Source organism: Peromyscus eremicus, chromosome 20 (genome assembly GCF_949786415.1).
Source record: "Peromyscus eremicus chromosome 20, PerEre_H2_v1, whole genome shotgun sequence".
Lineage (NCBI taxonomy): Eukaryota > Metazoa > Chordata > Mammalia > Rodentia > Cricetidae > Peromyscus > Peromyscus eremicus.
In genome coordinates, this window is record NC_081436.1 from 2,661,133 (window position 1) to 2,682,466 (window position 21,334).

At 46.8% G+C, this 21,334-nt stretch overlaps 1 protein-coding gene across 1 annotated transcript in view; it reads right to left on the minus strand.

Moving 5' to 3' along the window:
- The window catches only part of Scn8a (sodium voltage-gated channel alpha subunit 8), a 112,083-nt gene that overhangs the window by 69,795 nt on the left and 20,954 nt on the right, over positions 1–21,334 (minus strand). Inside the window, exons 6-10 of the mRNA XM_059246920.1 lie at positions 13,164–13,385; positions 11,648–11,711; positions 10,036–10,177; positions 8,617–8,823; positions 6,101–6,394 (exon numbers count right to left, since the gene is read on the minus strand). Of these exons, the coding sequence (XP_059102903.1) occupies positions 6,101–6,394; positions 8,617–8,823; positions 10,036–10,177; positions 11,648–11,711; positions 13,164–13,385 (929 nt within the window). The remainder of the gene's footprint in view (positions 1–6,100; positions 6,395–8,616; positions 8,824–10,035; positions 10,178–11,647; positions 11,712–13,163; positions 13,386–21,334) is intronic.

The window sequence follows — 21,334 nt, forward strand, 5'->3', positions numbered from 1 at the left end:
GGAAGTGGTCAATTTGGACTTGTTTTCATTTGAAAAAGTGTGACCTCATTTTTCATTTGTAATATATGTGTTTCCCTCACAGTAACCCAGTCCTGAACTCACAACACTCCAGAGCCTTTGTAATTACCCCTAACAGACACATGGAAGGAAGAGATGAATTGAGAAAGTCTCACAGAGGAGTTGGGGTTCCTGTGTTAGAGAACATTTTGTAGGCACTGATGCGTTCAATTTTCCTTTTATCCGACATCCTTGAGGAAATGAACCATACAGGCAGCCTAGGATGAGAAGATGGAGCTTCTAAAAAGGGAATTGGGGGGAACCATACACACACCACATACACACACATACACCCCCCACACATACCACATATACACCACACACACATACACCCCCCCACACACACCACACACTACATATACACCACACACACACCACATACACACAAATACACCCCCCACACATACCACATATACACCACACACACATACACCCCCCCACCCCCCCCCCCACACATACACACACCACATACACACACACACACACCACACACTACATATACACCACACACACATACCACATACACATATACACACACATACACACATACCACATAGACTCACCCACCCACATACACACACCACATACACATACACACACACACCCACCACATATACACCACACACACACCACATCACATACACACACACCACATACACACACATGCACACCACACACCCACACACACATACACCTCCCCAACACATACACACACATACACACCACACACCATACACACACACACACACACATACACACACACACACACACACACACACACACACACACACACACACACTGGGGAGCTTTGGGCCACAGGGCTTGATCTCAGGCACAACTCTATATAGGTTAAAGGTTAGGGGATCCGGTTCCTGAAAACTAGTTTGCAAAGTATTCCCGTGTTCCCAGGGAGAGGAAAGCCCAGCGTGAGAAGCACTTCTGTAAGAGAGCAGCTTGTTAAACGACTGACCCAGGACTGTGCTCGCTGCTCTGTGGGACTAGCTTTACCAAGTAAGGTTTCTGAGGGAACTTTCACAACTCAAAACTGCAGCAGGAGTTCTGCCTTAGAGTTTAGGCCTAATTTTCTGCTAAGACAACAGCTGAGTCAACAGACATTCTCTGTGCTGTCAATAATGCACGCCTTTAATCCCAGCACTCGGGAGGCAGAGCCAGGCGGATCTCTGTGAGTTCGAGGCCAGCCTGGTCTACAGAGCAAGATCCAGGACAGGCACCAAAACTACACAGAGAAACCCTGTCTCGAAAAACCAAAAAAAAAAAAAAAAAAAAAAAAAAAATTCTATTTCTGGTTCTATGCTCCGAGTGTCCCTAGCTCCCGTCTCTCCCTGCGATGGACAAAGCCCCTGTCCCTAGGGTTGATGTTCTCTGAAGAACTCTGTTCACCTGCTGTGTGGTCTTTTCCTGACTCGGCTCTAAGGAACCCACAAACTTCTGAAACCTGTCTGAATTTTGTCCCTGGAGCCACATGAAGAAACTCAGTCAGGGCTGGGGATGCAGTTCAGTAACAGTGCTTGCCCAGGTTCTACCTGCACCCCAAAAGTTTAAAAAAAAGGAGAAAAAGAAAAAGTAAAAAAGAAAGGAAATTAGAGTCATGCGTCCCTGCCACCTACGTGACGGTGATGCCACTGCGGACCACTTAGATGCTACATGTTGGTCGTGTGGGAAGTGGCCGAGTTCAGCACCATCTCTCAGTACCCTCACTGTTCCACCACAGAGGGGCCGGCACTCTGGTTGATTCCAGCATCCTGACTGGATCTTGTTTGTGAGTGAGAGCTGGCACTGTACGGGTACACACGTGGCCAGCGCCTACACTTCCTTCTTCCAGTCGGTGCTGTCCACTGAGCACTGGATCAGGACCTCTCTACTTCACTCGAGGCTTCCTTGGGCACCCTCCTCGGGTTACTGCTTCCTTCCCCTGAACCTGCTCTTCTCACTGTGTGCACTGAGCACAACATTCACAGATCAATGCTAACACAAAACTTACTGGCTTACAGTAGGACGGATGAACACTAGGAAATTTTATGGCAATTAACATTGTCATAACATCAGAGAATATGGTAATTTTTCTAGAAATTCATTGTTACGTTTTACAATAGTATCAGTGCATGAACAATTGGAGAAAATAGAAACTAGTCCTTCACCACAGACAGTTTGGTAAAAACGACTGGCTGGAAGATGGTGTCTTAAGACACAAAGATGAAAGCTGGGCATGCTGCCATCCTAGAACTGAGGAGGCTGAGGCAGGAGGATCACAGGTTTGGGATCCGGTTAGGCAATCACATCAAGACCCTATCTCAACAGTAACAAGGACCTCCTTGAGAAGGCTTTGCACTTCTGTCGCAGACAGCTGCTCCACAATGTGGAGGGCCTGTCTCCAGGAAGGAACAGTCCAAGTAGGGGAGGCAGGTTTGAGAAAGCACAAGGCTGGAGAGTCTGAAACAATGTGGGGTCTATGTGAGCTGTAGAGGGGGTACTTAAGCACTGGGCACTCAGCCCTAGAATGGTTTGGGGTGGGGAAATATTAGCTTATAAACACAGGAAATAGCTAGAGGCAGTGGCTGTGGATTGGTTAAGTTACGATAAAAGGCACATTCAAAAGCGACTATGAGTGGATAGAAGAGAAATTTAATAAACTGTGCTGAGGCACAAACATCTGAGGACTTCACTAGAAGGGCAGACGGACCAACAGAAACAGGAGCATCTTTGCTATTTCCACAGTCATCTTTGATAATCTGAACCCTGGACGGGCAGGCAAGCCTCCTCCAAGATGGACTGTATTTTACTCAACTTCATTGTTTCCCTCAATTGTGTGCCAGGCAGCCAGCCCACCTCCAGGACTCTACCTCTCCACTGCCAGTACACTCCTCCTTCCCAGGGTGCAGCTGGCTGCTCTTCAGTCAACTCCCTAACCCTGGCACAGCACTCAGACCCTTCTCTAGGTGCAGCGGCCTTTTTATTGTTAGATCTCCTTGGATTCATCGACAAGCTCCTTCCTTAAGGGCACAATGCCTTTTTTAAAATCTCTGTACCTCTTGGACTGCTTAGCATACAGTAGACTTAACTAGATTACATGGCTTACATTCTGATTACCGCTGCAAAGTGGCCACACGCACGTGTAATGGGCCCCTGTTCCACCCTGGACTGGATCATGTCTCACTGACACTGCCTTGTGAGCTAACCGCCACCTAAAGAAAGACGTTTTATTTGACAAAGAAATTTAATTTTATTTAATAAAAACCGATTGTCCCAAGGCCATGGCTCTATTAACTCCTGGGATCCAATCAGGTTTATGAAATGAGCAGGACTTACTTCTTATTTTCAACCAACTAAGTGCCCTGGCTCTTCCCTGATGGTCACACCATAGCTACTTAAGAAACGTGGCTTCTGTAGATTTTTCTTGGAAGAATAGCCCTCGGGTGCTCTGGGCTTTATGGATGGAGCCTGCATTCTCCACACAAATCTGTAGATACCCACAGGCTTGTGACCACTGGCTGTTTGAAATATGATAAATACATAGGTGGTTTTAAATTCTGTTTCATTCTCCTCTCACGTTTCCTTTCCCCTAGCACAGTGATTCCTAAAATGTGATCTGAGGACTTCCAGTGGTCCCTGAGGTCTATCCAACCACCCTCCCTCCCAATCAGGTCAGAACTATTTGATGATAACACTGATAGGATAACTACTTTAATCATTCTTATTTTCTTATAAGCATCCCAGGGATACTGTGGGCTGATAGCTTTGCTATATTTGAAGACTTTTAAGAGTTTTAACACTTTATTTCAACATTTGGAAGATCTTGTAGCCAAGGGGTTCAAAGTTTGGCAAAGAATAATGCATGTTGCCATCATTCATGGTTTAAGAACTGTGGGTACAAAACAGCAAAGGATTTTAGCATATGAGCATGTGGAAGTTTAAAATACATACACAAATAAGTATCTTTAAATTTTCTTAAATATAATTTCTAACAAGATAGATTAAAATACTTTTTAAAAGGCAGTGTGGGGCACTCAATCACTTGTACATTTACTTTGTGTGTGTGTGCTGTTGCACACGTGTGCTGTAACTCATGGGAATCTGTTCAGGTGGGTCCAGGATTTGAACTCTGGCGGTCAGCCTTGGCAGCCAGCTTCTTTACCCACTGAGCCATCTCACCGATCCCTGACTAATTGAAAAGATATAAAGGTATTCTAAGACCATAAGGATCTGAAAGCTTCCGCAACAGAATAAACAGGCTTCACAAAACAAAAACACAGCTTTGACATAGTATTTATCAAACTGCCATGAACCCGCAAATGGAGAGCAGTAAGACGGGAGCAGGGACATGGGAGATGTCGGAGGAACAGACACATACCTGGACTGTGTTATGGAAAACTAAAAACAAAAACTGTTTGCTTGTTTTTCGAGACAGGGTTTCTCTGTGTAGCTCTGGCTGTCCTGGAACTCAGAGATCCACCTGCCTCTGCCTCCTGAGTGCTGGGATTAAAGGCGTGCGCCACTATGGAGAGCTAACTGAAAATTCTTAAACGATGTCTGTGCACCAGTTAGTAGATGGCTGGGGCAGAAGTTCTAGAGTAGAGGGAACTGAGTCCAGATCGTGGCTCTCGTGCCTATTAGTGTCACACCCTGAATACATTAGCAAGTCTCTCTAGGTTTCGTTTCCTTCAGCCCTTCAAATACAGTCAGAGGAAGTGCAGGCGAGTCTCAGGACAAAGAGCTTGCTGCCATGCGGGGTGTCTAAGTCCGAGCCAGTCTTGGCAGGTGGCCATGGCCGCGAGCAATCCTCCATTTTTCAAATGGAGAAATTAGAGGACGTGAACCCTTTCATGCAAAGCAGGACATCTCAGAACCCAGTTTTATTTTCTAAGCGAGGGAGCAATCAATGTGACTTTGCTAAAGCCTATAGATTAATCAGAGAGCATTCAATAGCCAAGCCTGGGATCAGTGAGGTATTCATCATGGAGCGCAGTGATGTTCTCAAGACAAGGACAGAGCCACAACAGAGCTGCAATCACAGTCCCCAAAAGAGCAGGAGCAGGAGGAAGGGGATGAAGGTGACACTGAGGTGACTGTCGGGGGCCGTGATGACGTTCTAGAGGGAGTGAAGTCAGGTTTCCACACTGTAAGAGCCCGAGGGCAGGGCTGAGGGTTAACCACCTCAATCTCTAGGACCTAGGACCATCCCTGACTCTTGGTAGATACTCCATAAATTCCTGCTACATGAACAGTGAAATTATATTTCAGAAAGTGACCTCTCCACAGCACAAGACAAAAAGCAGAGAGAGAGAGAGAGAGAGAGAGAGAGAGAGCCTGGAGAAGGCAGAGGGGTAATGGAAACGCTTCGTGAGGTAAGCCCGGACTAACGGGAACAGAAGAAGGGGGTACACAGGAAAGACCTGCCCTGATCAAATGAACAGGACTGGCCAAAACCTAACTGGGGGGCAGTAGACGCCAAGGCAAACGAGTCACCTCTGTGACTAGAACAGAAGACATTGGCTCCACTGCCCCCTCCCTTGTAACTGTGCTCAGCCACACCTAACGAGCTTGCAGTGTTTTCTTGACACAGGAATTAAACGGTCAAATATCTTTAGAACCCAAAGTGGCCCATCACATGCTGATATTTACAGTAAAAAAATAAGTAACTGACAGTTTCTCTGCCTGCCTTAGTCTCTACATTAATCAAAGTGGATAAAACTGGAGGTTTTCAGTACAGTACAAGGTAACTGATGGCACTATATGGCACAACAATTAATTGCTAGAAATTCCATGCTCAAGGAAGACATCCTAAAGACTTTCACAACAGCTATTATTAAAAGCCCCCCTGGTAGACCTTCAGGCTTGCTAATGTGATGTAATCACTAGTGTGAAGGGGCCTGGGGCTTCACTTACAAGGAGGAAGGGCAGGATTAAAGAGTGTTGGCAAGGTGCTGGTGAGGAAGACCAGTGTAAGGATGAGCCCAGGAGCTGCAAGGCCAGGTGGGATGAGAAAGCGCAGTGCTCTAGGCTTGAGACAGTGCAGAGAGTTTACCTGATTCATGATTGAAAACTTCCTCCCTATCCTGTTGTCCGGCAGCCGGAAGCCCTTCCTTCTCATACCATCTTCCGACTCTGACTTAAACACCTTCTCGGGGTCTCCTTTCTCCTCCCCTTCGGAGAGTTCCTTCTGCTTCCTCTTTTTCCGCCTGTTCCGACGCTCCTTGGCACTCTTAGAACTGAGTTTAGAAAGTTCCGAGGAACTCCGCGGAGAGCCAACCCCGTCTTCTCCTTCTTCTTCAATGGCATCTTCCGAGACAGTGCCCGCCGAAGTGGCCATCGCGGCAGCCTGGGAAAGGGGCCAGACAGACCTAGTCAGAAGCACTGTCTGGGGCCACCCATGCCAGCCACTACAGACAGGGACACGAGGGAGCCCGCCCTGGTAAGGAGGAGGCTGTGGTCAGCACTGGATGCTAACACCCTCTGGGTGAGCTTGCAGCCTGGTACACAGGCCTGAGTGACCACAGCACTCATGGCAAGCACGCTGGGATTCCTTAGCAACAGTGGAAATGGATGCTTAGAAACCATATTACATATTATTGGGCAAACACGGCAAAATACATACGTGTATCTGCATATGTGTGTATGTATATATACGATCAGAAAGATAAATGGTAAGAGTAAGAATCACAGTTGTTTCTAAATTTTATTTTTTGCTTATAACTTCATTTTAAATATTAAAAATATTATTCATTATTGTATGTATGTGTATGGTGTATGTGTGTGTGTGTACAGAGATCAGAGGGACAACTTTTATGAAATTGGTTTTTGCATTCCACATTTAATGTGCCCTGGGGCACTCAAACTCAGGTCACCAGGCTTGTGTGGCCAATTTTAAACCCTCTGAGTCATCTCACTGTATCTCCCACTTCTTAAGTGTGCATGCGTGCGTGCTTGTGTGCGCGCGTGTGTGCGTGTGCGTGTGCGTGTGCGTGTGCGTGTGCGTGTGTGCGTGTGCGTGTGCGTGTGTGTGTGTGTGTGTGTGTGTGTACTCTTATGGACAAGTGTGTGCAGTTGGGGCCAGAGGTGATTGTAGGATTCCATCCACCCTGTTCTTTGAGACAGGGTCTCTAACTAGCCTGGAACTTACCAAGCAGGCTAGGCTGGCTTGGCAGGGATCCCTGAGATCCACCTGTCTCTGTCTTCCAGGTTAGTAGTACAAACGTAAGCCATCATGTTTGGATTTTATGTGGGTTCTGGGGATAAACTCAGATCCTCAGGATTGTGTGGCAAGCACTTTATTTGACAGAATTTTCTCCCTAGTTCCCTATATTATCTTTTAAATGAGAAATAATACTCTATGGCCATAGTGAATCCATGATGGGTATCCTAATGTTTTTCTGAACCAAAAAGTGGCTGTATTTGGGGGTTAGACCCATTGCAGAGCACCTGTGCTCAGGATGCAAAAAGTCCTGTGCTCAGTCCCCAGCACTAAGTCAATAACAAACCAGTCTGTACTGACTGGAGCACTAACTACCCATCTGTCATCCTGCACTAACTACTCATCTGTCTTCCTGCACTAACTACCCATCTGTCATCCTGAACTAACTACTCATCTGTCTTCCTGCACTAACTACTCATCTGTCTTCCTGCACTAACTACCCATCTGTCTTCCTGCACTAACTACTCATCTGTCTTCCTGCACTAACTACCCATCTGTCATCCTGCACTAACTACTCATCCCAGTCTTCCTGCACTAACTACCCATCTGTCTTCCTGCACTAACCACTCATCTGTCTTCCTGCACTAACTACCCATCTGTCTTCCTGCACTAACCACTCATCTGTCTTCCTGCACTAACTACTCATCTGTCTTCCTGCACTAACTACCCATCTGTCTTCCTGCACTAACTACTCATCTCTGTCATCCTGCACTAACTACTCATCTCTCTTCCTGCACTAACCACTCATCTGTCTTCTTGCACTAACTACTCATCTCTCTTCCTGCACTAACCACTCATCTGTCTTCCTGCACTAACTACCCATCTGTCTTCCTGCACTAACTACCCATCTGTCATCCTGCACTAACTACCCATCTATCATCCTGCACTAACTACCCATCTGTCTTCCTGCACTAACTACTCATCTCTGTCTTCCTGCACTAACTACTCATCTCTCTTCCTGCACTAACCACTCATCTCTCTTCCTGCACTAACTACCCATCTGTCTTCCTGCACTAACTACCCATCTGTCATCCTGCACTAACTACCCATCTGTCATCCTGCACTAACTACCCATCTGTCATCCTGCACTAACTACCCATCTGTCATCCTGCACTAACTACCCATCTGTCATCCTGCACTAACTACCCATCTGTCTTCCTGCACTAACTACCCATCTGTCATCCTGCACTAACTATCCATCTGTCTTTCTGCACTAACCACTCATCTCCCTTTTCCCAGTCATCACAGACACCGATGCGCTGAGATAGTCAATAGAAGAGCAGTTGCAGTGACAATCGCCGGAGCTCAGCACCGACATCCGGAAGAAGGCGCTGCGCAGAGCCACTCACCTGGGCCTCTTCCTGCTGCTTCTTGAGCTGCTCCAACATTGCTTTGAACTCAGCTTCCTTTTGCTCGGCCTCTTCCAATGTTGCCTGGTTCTGCTCTTCATAAGCCATGGCCACCACAGCCAAGATCAAGTTCACCAAGTAGAAAGAACCCACAAAGATGACCAGGACAAAGAAGATCATGTATGTTTTCCCAGCTGCTCGTAAGGTCTGAAAGACAAAGGCCGCCTTCTCAGTTATTTCCATCGAATGGAGCAGGATGAAAACACACTGTGAGCCCAGCTCCTCAGCAGGGACCACTGCTGGCTGGGTAGGTCAGAGCTGCCTTGCACGGCACTCTGCACCCATCCCATATCCCAGTGGTCAGATGCCTGCCTAATGTTTAACCCTCACTTCCACTGTGGAGAAAATATCCCCTGCATTTTGCTTTCATAGAAACATATTCTACCTGTCTGTCTGTCTGTCTGTCTGTCTAAGGTCTCACAATGCGGCCCTGGTTGGTACAGGACTTGCTATGTAAATCAGACTGGCTTCAAACTCGAGGTGATCCTCCTGCCCTTGTCTCCGGACTGCCAGGACCACAGACCCACATCACAGGCCTAGTTAGCTCATCTTTTTTCTTCCAGTTAGCAAGGATTGGATGGAATCTGCTGTCTGTTATGCCCAACAGTAAGAACTGACTTTGGATTGGAACTAGAAGCCTCTCTTAAAGAGGTTATTTTTGCAAGGAGAGATTTACCTCCCCCTGTCCCGTCCCCCCCCCCCCGCCCGGAGCTGAGGACCGAACCCAGGGCCTTGAGCTCTACCACTGAGCTAAATCCTCAACCCCGAGATTTACTTTTTATTCTCTAACTAACCAGCATCATCAAATACCACAGTCAAAGAGAAAACAATGGATTGTCATGGAGTCATCAGCAACACTAATTTCCTCATTATGACTTGAGTACAAGACACCTGAAGTCATCAGTGTGGCCCAACAGTTTGGGGACCAGCCTTAATCTCACCCACACCACATACCTAGACAAGTCCAAAATTACAGCTCTAAGTCATACTTCAAGATCCCATGGACGGAAATCCCATCATTTTAATACTGGTGGGTACCTTGTACAAACGAGTGTTTGCTATTTCTTAGATGCTCTGACACTGAAACCCTAGCAGATGACTGCAGAGAGCGAGGGGGGACAGCAGGGCTGCAAACCTCCAGGCTGGCCTGAGGCTGTCCAGGTGTCGGCTCCAGTGGACTGCGACTACACATTCAAGACATGGGGCTGAGAGCTGGGTGAATTCACCCACCCTGCTGTGTGGGAGATGCCATTCTCAGATCCTAGTCAATGTCTTCACTATAGGACTGTCACACAGACGTTCCCAACTCATCATATCCTCATACAGACTTCATCACTAAAGAAAAGAGGTATTACTTACCAACTGGTATAAATTCTCCCAATAGTCCTGGGTCATAAGGCGAAATAATGCCAAGAAAGCCCAGCTGAAAGTATCAAAGCTTGTGTAACCATAGTTGGGGTTCCTTCCTGCTTTCATACACTGGTATCCCTCCGGGCATTGCCTGAAGAAAGAAAGGGGTGTACAATGGGATGGGGACCCGGCTTAGTGGAGGAGTACTTACCTAGTAACTCCAAGTCCCTCAATTTTATTCCTGGCAAAACACACACACACACACACACACACACACACACACACACACACACACACAGAATGAGACAGAAAGAAAGTTTAGGAACTTTCAAAATTATCCTACCAAGTCTATTATCAAGAGATAACGGATTACACAAACCCATCTATTCCATGCCCTTGAAGATAGAAATAGCCACCTTTATAGCCAGGAGAACAAAACTGGAAGAAAAATAAGGAGAGGGAGAGAGAAAGGAGGGGAGGGAGAGAAAGAAAGAGGATGAGGAAGAGGAGGAGGAGGAGGAGGAGGAGGAGGAGGAGGAAGAAAAGGAAAGCGAAGAAAAGAACAGCTAGTCAGAGTCTGGGAAGGCCTAGAATCCGAGCAATGTGGCGGCCTTCAAGGATGCACACGCTGAGATCTGTGCACACCTAGCTGCTGGAAGTTCAGTGGGTGGAGCCCATGGACGTGACTTTAGAGACAGGTCAGATTGCTGCTTGTGTGCCAAGCATAAGAACCACTGCCTTACGATATCACAGATCCATATCAATGTATAATTTCAATCAAATTATTAATTGATTAATTATTAATTCAAATCAGCTACTACTGTCAATGACAAATACTTAAGTTAAGCTCAGGTCTTCTTGGTTGTCTGTTCAACACTTGCTGTGCTGATCTAAGTTATGGAGATTAATGATGTAAATATAAATAAATGATATTGATTATATGATTTCTTCTGCTTTTGGACTCATCTGATGTCTCTTTTAATGTAATTTCTAGTATCTACTTCAATACAGTACTCAACACGACTTCTGGTTGTCCGGGTCACATTAAAACAGCAGGCCAGTACACAGGGGACCAATGCAGAGTCAGCCATCGCCACCCTACATGCGTTTACAGAGCAGTTGTGTGGGTAGTATTTAACAGGCCCTTACAGTAACCCTGTGAGGAAGAGAGCACAGCTTAGTAGATCTCTGTCACGGAGGAGGAAACGGAGACTTGACTAGGTCGGATGTCTCGGCAACATTCTTAGCTCTAGTGTGCTCTGGGTTGTCCTGGGATGTTGAACTCTCACAAGACAGTGTCCTTGTTGCATATTGTACTAACTGTGTGACTAGAGGAGGAGAGGGTCCACAAGAGGCAGGCAAGCTACTTGGTGCTACAGAGTTCCCCTTATCTTCCCACATCTTTGACTGTAGTTTGAGATTACTGATGCATTCACCTTCTAGTGAAATGCCAACTCTGAATGGTCAAATATGAAACAGAAAGAAAATCTGAGTCAGCCGATAGGTCAGACCCATGTGTAGGACCCAGTATGAGAGCATAAAGAAAGTGAGGCTATTGCTCATTTAGACCCAACTCATACTAGGCACATTAATGAAGAATAACAACAGGTGAGCTACTTACCCAGCATCGGAACTGTTCCCACAGAGCAAGGGCTCTAGCATGCCAGGAACCGTGTAAAAGTTTGCTAGAAAAGTTGGAAGAGGCAGGAAATGAATAGGCAGATTTCAGTGAATGAGAGAATAAGGTTACACAGTCCCTAGCCTGCCAGCAGGAGCAGCTATTGATTTTAGCTCATATAAATCTTTCCCAGCAGCAGAAAGCTGATGAGAATCCCTCCCCTTAATGATCTCCTGTATATGTCTACAGCAGAGCTACCCCGAAAGCCCTCGAGGTGATACTGCATTCTCAGGCACTTGACTCCCTGGTATTTCAGCTCTGTATGCCGAGTTCTGCAATTTGGATTACAGGGTCTGAGTCAGTGGTTCTCAACCTTCCTGATGCTGCAACCCACTCATACAGCTCCTCACGCTGTGCTGACCCCAACCATAAAATTATTTTGTTGCTACTTCATAACTGTAATTTTTCTACTGCTATGAATCCTAATGTAAATATCTGATAAGCAGGATATGGTCCCAGGCGGGACAGAAACTTCCATCCAAAGATGTGTGACCCCCCCCAAGTGGGTCTCAACCCACAGGTTGAGAACCACCGATTTAAAGTAAGTTTCTGAAATCTTCATCCCTTTATATAACTTCACCCTTTTATCCTTGTAGTATTTTTACCAAGATGTTCTAAAATTCCGCACTAGACATAAGTTGCCATGTCCTACTTTAAATCAGAAGGCTCTGCCCCCAAGATCTCCTTTGCAATACTTTCTTGAGGCTACTTAATTGATTTTATTTCTCTCGTGTGACTAGTGGTGATACTGCTTTTTTTTGTTGTTGTTGTTAATAGAACTATCATTACACCAAATTCTCTTTAATGCAAGACCCCACAGTGATTTGATTCCTCAAATGAAGTTATTCAAACTCCTTAACTGAAGTAAGATCAAATCGTATCTCAGAGATCACCTGACTCCCTAGACAAGACCTACTGCAAAGCTCTTGCTGGCATTAAGGAGCTTTGGTTCATAAGCATAGTCTAGACTGAACGCGTGACTGTTCCAGGTAACCCAGCAACAAAAAGCAGCTTATTGAGAGTCTAGACATGACTTCGAAAGCACAAGTTTACGGGTACATGTGAAGACAGTTTAAGCGTTCACTTGGTTTCCAAGGACTGAAGCTTAGTCAGGTGTAGTGGTGAACACCAGCACTTGGGAGGCAGAGGCAGGCAGATCTCTGTGAGTTCAAGGCCAGCCTGGTCTACATAATGAGCTTCAGGATAGCCAGGGCTACATAGTGAGGCCCTGTCTCAAAATAAAATAATAATAATAATAATAATAATAATAATAATAATAATAATAATGAAGGACTTGAGAGCGTCTGCACAGTCCCGCCTTGGACAAAGGGGAATGGCTTCTCAGGCCAGGAGGCAGTGCTGAGCCTTTCTGGGCCGGGCCACTTTGTGTAGCTCAGCAGTGGCTCCTGACAAGTAACCGTGGGTCAAGCTTCCCTCCTGCAGCGCAGGGGACACCTACTTTTATTGTTGATATACTCTTCCCAGTCAAAGCCTCTGGTGCCATTTTCAAGGTAGCTCTCGTTGAAGTTTATGGGCCACACCACACACTTGTTTCGAAGGTTCCCCATGAACAGCTGCAGGCCGATCAGGGCGAAAACGCTCAAGCAGAACACGGTCAAGATCATCACATCGGACAGCTTCTTCACAGACTGAATGAGGGCACCCACAATTGTCTTCAGGCCTGAAGAGACAGAACCCCCCCAAACCAGAGTCAACTCAAGTCCTCCCTACTTCCCCGAGCCCTCCCCCAACTTAGTCCTACCTCCAACTTTCCCACAGCACCCCCCTTGAAATACGGCCACTGCATCTTGACACACAGAATGAGTAGGTAGAATTATCAGTTTCCAGAAGGATCCATTTCTAAGTCAATAATCCTTTTCAAAAGAAATGAAAGAAGCTGCTTCTATTTAGCATGTGGCTCCTTCCTCCCTGGACGCACTTCCCTCTCCCCGGGGCCTTCCCACAGGCTGGTCCCTCCTCCCAGATGCTCAATTCCTGCCCTCCCCACCTAACTCCTCCTTCCCCGTCTGGTCTCAGTGAAAGCACGGCCCCAAGAAGCCCTCCCTGCCTCCCAGGCTCACCTCCCTCCCCTACCATTGCTATTGCTTCAGCAGAGCCTTCTAGTCTCCCTGTACCATCTGCCAGGGTTCTAACTCATTTTCTGTCTGTCTCGTCCACAGTTGTAACATAGTGTCTAACTCACAATAAATATTTGTTGAGTAAACAAATGAAAAAGGTCCAGGGACTAAGGAGGTTTCCAAGTTCGAAAGGGAACCACTGAACAGTTTATAAGCCAGTGAGAAGCAAGAAGGTACAATATCTTTTCCGAAGATCTCTGGAAACGCCAATGTATTGAAAAGATTAAGTGTTATCAATACAGTATTTACAGTTTGCCTTTCCATTACTGCTTGCTGCAGTAATCTTTCTTGTGTTCTATATTAAGAACAAAACGCTTGTGACTCATTTTAATGTAAGGTTTTATTTTATTTTACTTTTGTGGTTGGTGCTGGGAATTGAATTCAACGTTTTGTGTATACCTGGCACATGCCTCCCAAGGAGTTACGGTATACCAGTTCGAATTTGAGGTTTAAAATGTGAGACAATGAGTTCAAATTTAAACTTGACGACGGCCACTCCCACATTGCATAGGGAGATATCAGTGATGGGAGACACATAAAAATATAAGTTTATGGTGCTTGAGCCAAAAGAGTCTATGTGTGGCAATCCTCAGCATGCCCCACAGCAGGCGATCATAGGACATGGCCCACAGAACACGGACACTCCTGCAGTGTACAAGATGAGCAAGAGGAGACTCTGAGCCTCGACACACAGGCCTCAGGGATCAGCTTTTGATGGCAAGAAAACAAGGCTGGCATTCCAGAGACCGCTGATGTGAGCTTTGCTGGCCCTGGCTGGGTGGGTGGGTGGGTGGGTCATCACTAACCCTAATCAAGGTGCGCCACTTACACTATCATCTGAGCGCTACAGCCAACCTCTGGGCTCTCAGCATTTTACCTTTAAAGTGATAATTAGAGTGAGGAGGCTGTGTTGACGTCAGAGCATCTGACTAGTGCTGTGGGATGTTCTGTATGGCAAATGTGTTGCTGATTAGTCAATAAATAAAACACTGATTGGCCATTGGCTAGGCAGGAAGTGTAGGCGGGACAAGGAGGAGAATAAAGCTGGGAAGTAGAAGGCTGAGTCAGAGAGACACTGCCAGCCACCACGATGACAAACAGCATGTGAAGATGCCGGTAAGCCACGAGCCATGTGGCAAGGTATAGATTAATGGAAATGGATTAATTTAAACTGTAAGAACAGTTAGCAAGAAGCCTGCCAAGGCCATACAGTTTGTAACCAATATAAGTCTCTGTGTTTACTTGGTCGGGTCTGAGTGGCTGTGGGACTGGCAGGTGACAGAGATTTGCCCTGACTGTGGGCCAGGCAGGAAAACTCAAGCTACAGACTAGCACAGGGAAGGCCCTGGTTTCCATCCTCAACGCCACCAGAAATAAATGAGTAAATAAAGAGACAGTCGCAGCTGACTACCAGACCGCTGTGAGGATTGAGCATGTTTCATACTTAACAGAGCAGCTGGTGCACGGTGAATGAGGTTAATTATTATTGTCTGAGCCTCAATTTATTCATCTATAAAGATTTGCAATACCAATTTCATTGAATTGTCATGACATTTAAGTAAAATAACAAATATAAAAAAATATCTAATGCAGGACATGACACAGATCATGTATCACATATCATCATTTTTATATCTAGTGCCCCCTCAAGACTTGGCTGGGATAATGTCCCTGCTCAGGGCTAACCCCAAGTGATGATGCACTAATGGGTGCTTGGACATGCCTTTTGGACCCCTGTATTTTGCAAGTGACTATCTAAAATGCTTAGAGTTAAGCCCAACAGAATTTTCTTCCTAAGTCCAACAGTAGCAACGGACATTGTGCCTAGTCTAGAATCTGGCACAAAACAGGCGGTTTAATAAATTTTTACTGAAAGAGTGAATAATAGAGAATTTTTTTTCTTACAGATAAAAAGAAAGGCATCTAAGGGGGAAAGTGTACAGAGGCCTGGGCCTTCTTACAGCATAGCCTTCCCTTGAGGCTACAGACCTAAGGGGAAGAGAGCTTGCCTGGGTTCCAGAGACACAGCTTTCTACTCAGACTCTACCCCACAGGGCTGTGCAGAAGAGGAGTCGGCAAGGCACCGAGCAGGTCAGTCACTATTATAACCTGCCGTGGCTATGATAGGTCACAAACTTGAGGTCACTTCTCAGAGCTTCAGTTCTCTCCCATGGGATTGCATGGCAGTGGGCAGTGAAGGAGAGAAACTGATGAATCTTCTCTCAGTCTTTAAAGATAGGGTGGAGATTCAAGAAATGAGCTGTCACCGACCTTTTATGCCCAAGGCCTGTGATTGCACAGCTAGGTACACCAAGTAGAAGATAGTTATCAAGAAGTGTCCCAGAGTTATGCAACTGAGTTCCGTACCACTTCTGAAAATGGAAATACCTCGTTATATTTGGACTGGTTGGGGTAGGCCTACACTGGGCCAATAATCCAAGTTCAGGCATCTAAGCTACTGAAGAGCGATTCCGATAGAACAACTTGGTGGATACCCGAAGAATGGCTGCCATGTTTCTTCACCTAGACTTTTTAAGAAAGAACTTTTACAGCTACCTCTTTTAAAGGCACCACACAAGTGTCTATCTGGACACTGGATGATCATCGAATGCCCCTGGCATTGCTATTTTAACTGAACCAAAAAGGGTGCTGTTACTTACAACATCAAGAAGAACTTAAAACTACAAAACATACACAACAAAAGGACTTGTTATAAATAAAGTGAATCAATCAATAAATCATATAATTTCACCATGACTCTGACCTGATTTTCCAGGGTGGGAAATCTTTGGGTGTTCCAAGTCTGTATAACAAGAAATTCTAGGCCACAAGCTCTAACTGTCCCTGTCCCTGGGGATGTGCTGTGAGCAGCTCTGTTTGTCCAAGGTGACTCTCTCTTGGTACTTATGGATGACAGGGTGGACCTCTCACCTAAATCCAGACCTTTCCTATAAGGATCTGGAGCAGGACAAGGGACAGTCATCTGACCACGTGGCAGAAATATTAACAGATAAAACCGAGAACAAGGCAGCAGCCACACTGTGTCACTTTAAGATGTGCTTGACAGAGGAAAGGAATTTGTATTTGAAGAAAGAAAAGAGACAGACATGTGGAGAGAGAGGGGTGGAGACAAAGAACTTTGGAGTCTCTAGGGTCTCCTGGATCTGCATTCTGCTGGCCCCAGAGGTGCACAATTGGAACCCGTGGCCTTCCAGTAGAGCTCCTGCCTGAGGCCTGGCACTTACGTCCTAGAGATGGGCCTGCCACCGTAGGTGGCTTACTGTCCCTTTTCCATCAGCCACATGTCTCAGCTGAAGAAATCTGGAAACGTAAGTCCACACAGCTAAAAACCCTTCCCTCAAGCGTTCTGATGTCCGAGGCTTAGATCGTCATGCTGGTGAGTTTGGTTTGCTTAAAAAGTGGAAAGTGGAAACTTAGCTGGAAATGACATTTCAGCTGCTTGTACTTCACAGAGGCTCAGAGAAATCCATCTTAGTTGGGCAAGAGGAATCAGTACGCCACATTAACAGCAGCCATCTACAAAGCCATCACACTCTGAGACCTCATCCAGACCCCAACGAGAAGGGGCCCAGGGGAGAGAAATGTGGTGTGGCCTGAGGCGTGCAGAAGGATGACACAGATCACAGAGCAGCACCTGGAGCAGCCGCCAACGGTACACAGATCTCAGGCCTTCTTCCCACGGGGCTGGTAACAGAACCACCACATTCACAGAGACATCAGTGTGACTTGTAGGGATGTGCCATCAATGCATCTCCTACATTCCAGCTCTAAGGCTGCCTGAAGTGACTGCTCACGGCAAATCTATCCAACTACCACCAGCACTGGTCAGAAGAGACAAGGGACTCCTGGTGATGTGGAATGACACTGTTCTGCCTTGCTTCTTCTATCGGCTCACACCACCACACTCCAGAACAAGCAAGATACTCGCTGAAAACCATTATCCACAGCCGAGCAGAACGCGCCTTCCAATGACTCCTACACAGCAGAGTGTGTGACAGAAGCCACGTGGGGGCAGATTGGACAGGGAGAACTCCCGAGGGAGACGAACATTAGCAGGCGTCGGTGCGTGCCTGAACACAAGTTCACACACTCACCACAGACCTTGAAAAGGGGGCGGGGCCCCAGGAATGAAGGCCAGCTACCTGAGCGGGGGCTGGGTATTTTAGGAATGTGGAGAGGCAGGGGAGCTGGTGCTGCAGGCTTCTACTTCACTCTGCGTCCAAAGGCACCTTTGATCTTCTTGTCACCTTACATAATACACCCGAATCTTTGAACAAACGAACAAAGCCAGCTAATGTGCTGTGTCCGGAGAAATCAGCCATGCATGCTGGGATCAAGTCTGTGGCTGTGATGGTCCAAATCAAGTTAATTCCTATTCCCGTTTGTCGCACAGGTTGAGAAACGTAAGTGGTTTGAAGCAATGTGAGCTAATTTCCCACAAGATTAATCTTGGACTTGCTCTCAGCAGCAGTCGGAAGCAGTTCTCGGCCTGAGGCAGGGAGAACCCCAGTTCTGCCAGGCTGGCTGGTCCCGAGGGGGCAGCAGGTCTTGTTCACTTTCCTCCTACAAACGCCAGCTCTCTTAGTCCTTCTCCACTTAGGACCACACTACATTTGGGGATTTTTTCCCCTTAATATGCAATATGGAAGAAAGAGAAGCACAAAAGCCGCAAGATTTGAAACTGTAATATTTAAAAAGAAACAACCAGCTGAGTGTGGCGGCTCACGCCTGTAATCCCAGCACTCGGAGGCAGAGGCTGGCGGATCTCTGAATTCAAGGCCAGCCTGGTCTACGGAGTGAGTTCCAGGACAACCAGAGCGACATGGGGAAACCCTGCCAAACAAACAAAAAGCAAAACAACAACAACAACAAAACCAAACCAAAAACCCAACATAATAAATAGAAAGAAAGAAGCCATCAGTGAGTATTATAGTCTTAAAGTGTCTTTTCTAACCTGTCGCTAAGCAGGAGAACAGCCACACTTACAATGTATACATGTAAAGAAAATGCTCTGTGAGAACTAGGCAGCAAGGAAAAGAAAAGCAGCCCTGTTTTCTGTTTCCTGCCTGATCTTACTGGGTAGGAATAAGCAGGAATGAAAGTAGAAATTGAAAGTCCAAGAGAAAAGTAATGAAGAGTCAATTCTAGAGAGAACAGGACGGTATCAGATCAGTACTGGGGAGCGGCGGCTGCAGGGAGTCCTTCACAGGACCGGAAGTGACAGGAAGCCCCCAGCTGCCGCTCTCCCAGGGAAGCAGGAGAACTCCTGAGATGTGAGTTCTGGACTGAGGCATCTGTCCTACAGCCTGTGTCGGGGCAGGAGGAAGGGGACACCTCCGACGGAGTCTTTTAGATGTTCGCCTTCTGCCGAGGCTCCCGATGAATCAAACGTGAAAACAGAGCTCTGGCAGAATGGATCAACGTCAAGTTGAACTCAACAACTCTGGCCCAGAGACAAGGGTTCTTTCAACACAGAGTGTATGTGCACTGTTTCTCCAAAGATGATAACTTTGAAACAAAAAGAAGTCACAAGTGGCCTGTATCGGAGTCTTGACCCATCAAATAGGAAGGCTCAGGGCTGGGCAGTGGTGGCACGCACCTCAGGAGCCAGAGGCAGGCAGATCTCTGTGAGTTCGAGGCCAGCCTGGTCTATGGAGTGAATTGCAGGACAGCCAGGGCTACACGAAGAAACCCTGTCTTGCAAAACAAAACAAACAAACAAAAAAAGGCTCAGAATGTGAGTTTGGTCTTTTGTAAGTGTCATGAAGGCTCTATGGCCTTCCTTTCTTTCTCTCTCTCTCTCTCTCTCTCTCTCTCTCTCTCTCTCTCTCTCTCTCTCTCTCTCTCTCTAGACGGGGGTTTCTCTGTGTAACAGCCCTGGATGGCCTTGAACTCAGAGATCAGCCTGTCTCAAAGGTCTCACCATCATCACCCAGGAATATTTCTTACCCAAAGGGCTAGCGTGAACTAAAACTCCTTACCATGCAGTCCAGAGTCCTGGCTGACCTGACATATTAAAATGGCTACCAAAACGCAAAAGGAGCACCGGCCTGGGCGCAAGCCTGGCCTGGGCGCAAGCCTGGCCTGGGCAATGATCCCGAAGGAGCTAAGACTCAGAGACCACTGTGAAAGCTACAGACACCATGCCATTCCCATGCTTACCCTCCAAGACGGCTGACCTTGACTGTCAACTTGTCAAGATTTTGAATCACCTAGGGGACAACCATCTAACCGCATCTGTGAGGGTGTCCAGGTAGGTTTTACTGAGGTGGCTGTGGACCTGGTGTGACCAGTGGCCTCCTGAAGACTGCATTCCTCTACACTGTGAGACAAAATCATCCTTTCTTCCTTAAGCTGCATTCATCAGATATTTTGTCCCATGACAGAAAAGTCAACAACACATCCATGCTTCCTTTCTGTAGTTTGGGCAGCTTCGGGAAAAGGCTAAGCTCTAAACTGAGACAGGAGAAGGTGGAGAGCAAAATCCTTCTCAAGTTGTATGCATGGTTATAGCTCTGACTGAGGACTACTGTGTCCCTGCTCAACAAGCTGGAATAAAAGTAACTTTGACTTTTAAGCAAGAGATAGACCCTGATGCAGCGATGCACACAGTGACCCACCTTGGAAGGAGACATGGACAACCTGCAGGTAGGAACGGGACAGCAGCCTCCAGGGAACGACAGACAAGCCCAGAACTCTACGCAGGCCCACTACCCGCCTCTCTGACTCACACTAAACGGGAAGACTGCAGAGCAAAGGGCTGGAACTCAAAGTCACACGAGTTAGAATTTCTCACTGACAGTCATCTATGGCTAGCTTTACTACCCTTACAGCTAAGTGTCCATGCCGTTAGCTTCCCAAAGCCATCTCAACTGGGCATGCTTATGGAAACAGGAGTCTGAGAATCCACTTCAGACTGCTAAGACAGCGTCTACATCCTGACACAAGCCTTTCGCTGTTTGTTGTTTTATGATAAGTGCTTCCAGTACAATCTTTTATGCAGACTTCTGTGGACCACGCACCGTGTTACAGACATGACATATTCACACACACACACACACACACACACACACACACACACACACACACACACGACGAGGGAGTATAAGTAACCTGGTAAGAACTGCTTTGCAGAAATTCCCTCCTCCAAAGCAGCAGAGACAAAAACAGCCGTGACGAGCCAGGCTGGAGATAGACAGCATCTGCTGCCCCAGTTAGTGAAGAGAACACAGCTTTCCACTGAACTCTGGAGAGAAGTTTTGAGATCACAGGAACATAAAGAGACAGATGCCTTGCAGTGTGCTGGGGGAGATGAACGGGAGACACGGGATCGTGTTTAAAGGGGCCAGGGGAGGAAAGAGACCAGAGGGAAAATGAAAGTAAAGATCTGACATCCCAGCTGCCGCAGAACCAGGCCTGCCTAAGGGCTTAGTACTGGAGACTCCTGGTAAACCACACCCCAACCTACCCT